Consider the following 6,962-nt stretch of genomic DNA (forward strand, 5'->3'; position numbering starts at 1 on the left):
AGTGCTGGGATTAAAGGCATGAGCCACCATGCCTGGCTAGATATTTTCTTCATTTACATTTCAAATGTTATCCCGAACGTCCCCTACACCCTCCCCCCGCCCTGCTCCCCTACCCACTCACTCCCACTTCTTGGCCCTGGTGTTCCCCAAGAGCTTTTTTTCTTTAAGTCCCTCCAAGATTACCAGCACATGCTCTTACACACATTGGCATACAGTGGGATATATCTGATATTTCTATTGTAAGCTGAAGATAGTCAGAATAAAATGATATAATTAATCTGCCAGATATCCAAGTTTACCCAAAACATGATCAGCATTTATTAATAGGTGGGTGAAATCATCCTGCATAAATTCTATTTTAGAATAGTATTGAAAATAAAAGAACAGTATTTTATGGATATAATTTTAAAGCATTATAAATTCAAAAAACTTGTTAATCAAACAATTGCAACTTTTATATACCCTATGTATCTAGGCTGAAAAAGAAATATGTGATTTATTTGTTGCTGGTACTGGGAATTAAGCCCACCCTCGTGCGTGATAGGCCAAGTGTCTACCACTGAGAATGCCTCTTAAATATATAGCTTTTTAGTGCTGTAAGATATGTATGTATGTATCCTTTTGATTAACCCCATTTTAATACATAACTAGGAAAAAATTAGATAAAATTCGTAAGGTTATTCTAAATATGGTATTTAGTGGATCTTAGAACATCACTCACTCCCTGACAACAGGAACTGGCTTACTCTACGTGCATATGATAACATTACTTGGTGGGGCAGGACTGGGTGGGGTGAAAAATTTAGGATTGCTTTGAGCTTATAGCCAGCTTGGGATACATAGCAAGAACCTATCTCAAACAAAACAAAACCTAACAAACAAAAATCCCTGGAATGGAATCCCTTTTTTGATTCAGGATCTTGTTAAGTAGCTGTGTAGCCCAGGGTGACCTCAAACTGTAGATCTTCTATCTCAAGAGTCCTGAGTGCCAGGCTCACAGATGCGTGACATCACACCGCTCTTTAAAATGGTCTCTGAGGAACACTGTGTATAGTTAAAAAGTGCAGTTACCTCTCTGTGTCCTGGCCGAATCTGTTAAATTTCTTTCCCTTTTAGTGGTAGTTGTAGAAACTGCTGTCTTAGTTGAAATTTCTGTTGCTGTGATAAAATACTATGACCAAAAGCAATTAGAGAAGGATGAAGTCATGCTTTGGATCAGAGGGGAAACCCACTTTGGTGGTGCTGAACAGTGAGTTGTGCTAACTGGTGTACACAGTCGCAGTGTGACAACTGCCCCCATTGCCTTTTCTATGCTCATGGGTTTTCTGAGGCCACACTCTAGCGTGTTGTGGTGTACCTCCCCCTGTTTCTTTAGGTGTGGGTGTTCGTACTGCTTTGTTCTGCTAAATTTTAGGTTGGCTTTCTCTCTAGGAATTAATTTTTTTGTTTGTTTGTTTTTTTTTGTTTTTCGAGACAGGGTTTCTCTGTGTAGCCCTGGCTGTCCTGGAACTCACTCTGTAGACCAGGCTGGCCTCGAACTCAGAAATTCACCTGCCTCTGCCTCCCGAGTGCTGGGATTAAAGGTGTGCGCCACCACGCCCGGCTTCTAGGAATTAATTTTATCTTCATTGTTTTGGGGAATCGAGCCAGAGCCCAGTACATGCTAGGCACCAACTCTGTAACTAAGCTATACTCAGGCCTTGCCTTCATATGCATTTCTTAAAAATGTGTTCCTTCATGCCTAGAAGTAACCATAGAATTAGGTTTTCATTTATGAGAAGCATAGGAGAACACTGGGGTTTTACATTCTCTGGACAGCGTTGAGGCTCTGCAACATTTACTGTTGAGCTGAAGTTGCATATCATTTAAAACAGAATCGCAAGTATTGGTTTTCTTGTGTATAACCTCAGTAGACTGGAACTTTCAGTAACAAACTCTAACCTTTTATTGTAACAAAGTCATACTTTGTTGTATTATGAAGTCACTTAAGAAATCTAGGAATTAGTGTTTTGATTCTAAGTTAGTGTTCTGATCTTTCTGGTACTAAAGAATATAGTTTACATAGACATTTGTCTTGCTTTTCACTCAGGTGTGGACACCTCAAGATCGCCAGTGTATCCTGGATTCCTTGGCACAGTTGCTCCTAGATAAAGACTATACCCTTTTGCTTGGTCGCCAGTTGCGCCCTATCCTTTTGGATTTGCTAGAAAGAAATGCTAAAGCCATTAAAACTGGAGGCCAAGTCAACCACGATCTGCATGAACGGCTCAGTGTGTCAATGAGCAAACTCATTGGTAGCCATCCTGACGTTCTTCCGTGAGTAGCCATTTGATTCATATTTCTCTGTAAGATGATGGCCTCTTTTCTCAAGTCTAGTGTGGTGGCTCTTGCTGTAACCAAAGCACTTGGGAGGTTGAGGTGAGAGGCTTCAGAGTTTGTGGCCAGCTTATATTGTACAGCAGTTTTTATTAAAAAGAGTCTTTAAATTTCATTCATTCATTCATTTATTTATTTATTAATGCCAGAGTGAGGCACCAGATCCCTTTATAGATGGTCATGATCTACCCCATGTGGTTGCTGGGAATTGAACTCAGAACAGCTAATATTCTTAAATGCTGAACTGTCTCTCCAGACCCAATTTTTGTTTGTTTTTTGTTGTTGTTTGTTTTGTTTTAAGTTTTGTTGTTTTGTTGTTTTACATTCATTTATTCGTAGAGGGTGGTCCAGAGGTCAGAGCACAGATTGGGTCAGTTCTCTCCTTCGACCATGTGTTTCCTGGGAGTTGAATTCATGTGTTCATCCTTGGTGGCATGTACTTACCCCTGAGCCATCTATCTCCTCACCAGCTTTTACTGGGTATCTAGCCTGACCTCAATCTGTGGTCCTCTCCCAGTAGTCTACCAAGTGATGGGAATACAGGTATGTACCAGTATTCCTGGATTAACTGTCATGAAATGTTTGAGAAAACAGCCATGATGTCCCCATTCGTCTCAGAATGTGGCAGATGTGCAAATGAGATAGTTCTGAGGTTATATGCTGTTGGAGAAGCAGAAGGAAGCAGGCCTTAGAATTGAATTGTGGCAGCTTGGAAGTCCCACCTCTAGAGAATGTGTTAGAGATTCATTAAGCTAATAATTAATTTTGTATTTTTCCACCAGCATCAAATTTTATGTTCTTTTGTTGTTGTTTGGTTTTGGCCTCAAACTCAGAAATCCAGCAGCCTCCACTGCCCTAGTGCTAATAATATTAAAGGCTAAAGGTGGGCTGGAGAGATGGATCAGTGTTTAAGAGCACTGACTGCTCTTCCAAAGGTCCTGAGTTCAAGTCCCAGCAAACACATGGTGGCTCAAAACCATCTGTAATGAGATCTGATTCCCTCTTCTGGTGTGTCTGAAGACAGTGTATTTACATATAGTAATTAATAAATATTTTTTTTAAAAAAAAAAGGAAAATAGCAAACTTAAAAAAATCAAGGTTAGCTGGGTGTGGTGGCACACGCCTTTAATCCCAGCACTTGGGAGGCAGAGGCAGGTGGATTTCTGAGTTCGAGGCCAGCCTGGTCTACAGAGTGAGTTCCAGGACAGCCAGGGCTATACAGAGAAACCCTGTCTTGAAAAACCAAAATAAATAAATAAATAAATAAATAAATAAATGTTAAAGGCGTGTGCATCTGACTTCCGGCAGCCACCCCTGATCTTTTGGCTTGATGCTGTACACGTGAATTCATGACAGCAGTGGCCATGTCATGTCCAGAAAACAGCATTACACAGCACCCCTCTCCATCCTTGGTTCAAAGAAAAACATGCTTATCTGAGACTAATGTGACTCCTGCCCTGGGCTCTTAACTGTATTATACTATGGCTTTTCTTTCAGCCATAGGTATATTTCAGCAATTCCCATACTAGTCCATCATTAAAGAACACCCCAGATCCTTCAAGGTTCCAGAATGGGCACAAAAACTATGGTCAACAATACTATAGGGACTCCAAATAAACATTCATGCTTGGGGGTATGACTAGCCTGGGTCCCCATGGCCAGAGGAGGTGTGTCTTTCAGAACTCAGATTTCTGTAAATTGCAGTGATGCTACAGGCAAGACAGAAAATGAGGACACACCCACCCCCTGGCTCTGGTTTAAACTGTAAATTAACTCAGTTGATTTTAACCAATCTCTGTCTCAGGTTTTTGGTAAGCAACAAATCTTAAACCCCTGGTACCTTTTTTCACACATGCTCATTTTGTGAACATACTGGCGATTGTGTATACTGATGTATTAATGGGTATGCAACTAAAAAATGACTGTGTGGTTCATATATAGTTAAGAGCAATTCATGGTATATGCAACTATTAACACAGTACAGTCACTTTAGAGTTTTTGTATATTTTTTCTCTTGCGTTTTGATGCTGGCAATTTAACTTGAGGCCCTGTGCATCCTAGGTGTTTTGACACTTTAGTCTTCTCTAGTCCTTTAAATATATTTATAAAATTGCTGACTTTGAGCCTAGCGTCAGGAAGCAGAGGCAGGCAGATTTCTGAGTTTGGTGCCAGCCTGGTCTACAAAGTGAGTTCCAGGACAGCCAGGGAGGGCTACACAGAGAAACCCTGTCTCAAAAACCAAAAAAAAAAAAATTGCTGACTTTGAACTTAATGATATTCTTGCCTTAACCCCTGAAGTTCTGGGAGTATAAGATACCTGATACTAATTCTTTGAGTCCTCTCTCTCCTTCTTCCCCCGTACAAATCTGAAAGTTTTAATTTTGTTGCTGTCTTTGGAAAACCAGCTTTTAGTTACATTAGTCTTTGTTATTGAGTTTATTTATTTTTCCTGTTAATTTGGTGTTTACTTTCTTCTAATTTGAAATTTCATATAAGATATAAATTTTCCAGTTAGTACTGCTTTGACTGCGTCCAGTAAGCTTTGTAAGGTTGCAGTTTTAGTTTCCTATATGGCCAGGGATTTTTAAGTGTGCGCATGTCTGTGTGTTTGTGTGTCTGTGTGTGTTGGTGGTGGAGAAGTGTGTGATGTAGGGGTTGCATGTATGTGTGCCCGTGTGTCTCTACCAGTATTTCTCATGGACTCAGATTTTCCCATAACCTCTCACCTTGGTCCTGTCCTCCTCAGTACTGTATTTCCTGTCAGACGACTTCATGGTCTCCACTTGTCACATATTTTTTTCTTGTTAATATATGTTGAATTTCGTGTTTTATCTGCAACTAACAATTATTATTTGTGTGTTTGTGTCTGTATGTGTATGTGTGTTCTCATAAAGATCTCCTCTGTGTGCTTTAATTTGTAGCCTAAGCACCTGGTTTTGCCTCCCCGAGATTTCAGTTGACTGTGTCTGTTTGTGGCTCTCTTATTCAGCAGCATGTCAGGAAGAATGATAGCATAGGTTTTTGTATCTCTAGTAATCTTCCTCATAGTGAGAATTTAGTACGTGCTCTGTGAGTACATTTAGTAATTGCCACTCAAGATGTGTGCTGCTTTCGTGGGTAAAGCCTTTGGTGATTTGCAGATTCTCGATTCTTTTCTCATGCCAGGGCCTGGGTCCTCAACCTGAAATGGTTTCTATCTTTAGGATTGTATGGCTTCAGCATTGTTTTCCCCACAGTCTGAGGTACCAAAAGTTGTGTAAGTTCTGCCTGCAGTCCTGTCCCTGAGGACAGTTGGGTACTTGGCTGCTTCTAGTCAGTGAAGATGTTCATTTCCAGTCTTGTCCCTGAGTACAAACGGGCACTTGACGGCTTGTACTAATGAATGCTGACATTGTCTTCCCTCCTGAAGGTTTGCCCTGCGCTATTTCAAGGACACCTATCCAGTGTTTCAGAGACTCTTCCTTGAGAGTTCTGATGCAAACCCAGTGCGCTATGGACGTAGGCGGATGAAGCTCCGGGACCTAATGGAAGCAGCCAATATATTTCTGCAGCACAGGCAGACTGTTTTTCGGGAGCTCTGGGACTGGAGTGTGTGTGTTCCTCTTCTCAGGAGCCATGATGCTTTGGTGCGCTGGTATGTGGATTAACCTGGGCTAACTTGGGGGTGGGAGTAGGCAAAGACAAGAAAAACTCTTTAGATATTGGTGTTGGTTATGGTGTATGTATGCTTGTTGGGTCCTGGGAATCGCAGTTATAGATAGTTGTGAGCTGTTATGTGGGTGTTTGGGATTGCACTCCAGTCCTCTGGAAGAGCAGTCAGTGCTCCCAACTGCTGAGCCATCTCTCCAGCCCTAAATCTTTTTGTTCTGATTTGTTCTTACCCCCTTTCCTTAATCATCCAGTTTTGCATTAGAAAGAGATTTTATGCATGGAGTGTCACCCTTTTTCCTGCTCCACCAAAGGAGTTCATTGTATTCACTAAGCCTGTATTGTGGTGGTTAAAATTTTATTTTTAGTGTTTAGCTGATAAGTACTTTTGTTAATCAACAGGAGGTCAGGAGAATTGATGAGTTCTTTTTCCTTTAGGCATACAGCTAACTGTCTTGCTTTGGTGACCTGTATGAATGAAGAACACAAGTTATCCTTTCTAAGGAAGATTTTCAGTAGTGATGAATTGGTGCATTTCAGGTTGAGGTGAGTAGGAACCTGCTTGGAGGTCTTGCTGTGTCTTTTCTGTGGCAATTCATGGACCTTTTTTTCCTCTTAGGTTGTTAGAAGAGGCTCAGCTACAGGATCTGGAGAAGGCCTTGGTCTTAGCCAACCCAGAAGTCTCCCTTTGGCATAAGGGAAAGGAACCTCAGTATATTCAGGGACACCTAGTTTCAACTGACCTCTCTTCCAGTGTGGTAGCTGTCTGTGGTGTGGTGCTCCCTAAGCTATCCTCCAGTCCTGGAGAGCAGGTATTGTGGCCTCACCAGGGACTGTGCTCCATAAACCATCAGTATGGAGTTTCTTTGGTCAGGGTCATACACACACATACACATATACATATACACACACACACACACACACACACACACACACAC

At 41.4% G+C, this 6,962-nt stretch overlaps 1 protein-coding gene across 1 annotated transcript in view; it reads left to right on the forward strand.

Annotated features, from left to right (window-relative positions):
* Positions 1-6,962, forward strand: part of Mdn1 (midasin AAA ATPase 1) — a 120,544-nt gene that overhangs the window by 6,534 nt on the left and 107,048 nt on the right. Inside the window, exons 2-5 of the mRNA XM_029533259.1 lie at positions 2,090-2,316; positions 5,786-6,010; positions 6,463-6,570; positions 6,644-6,836. Coding sequence (XP_029389119.1) covers positions 2,090-2,316; positions 5,786-6,010; positions 6,463-6,570; positions 6,644-6,836 — 753 coding nt within the window. The remainder of the gene's footprint in view (positions 1-2,089; positions 2,317-5,785; positions 6,011-6,462; positions 6,571-6,643; positions 6,837-6,962) is intronic.

The sequence above is a fragment of the Mus pahari genome, chromosome 22 (genome assembly GCF_900095145.1).
Source record: "Mus pahari chromosome 22, PAHARI_EIJ_v1.1, whole genome shotgun sequence".
Classification (NCBI taxonomy): domain Eukaryota; kingdom Metazoa; phylum Chordata; class Mammalia; order Rodentia; family Muridae; genus Mus; species Mus pahari.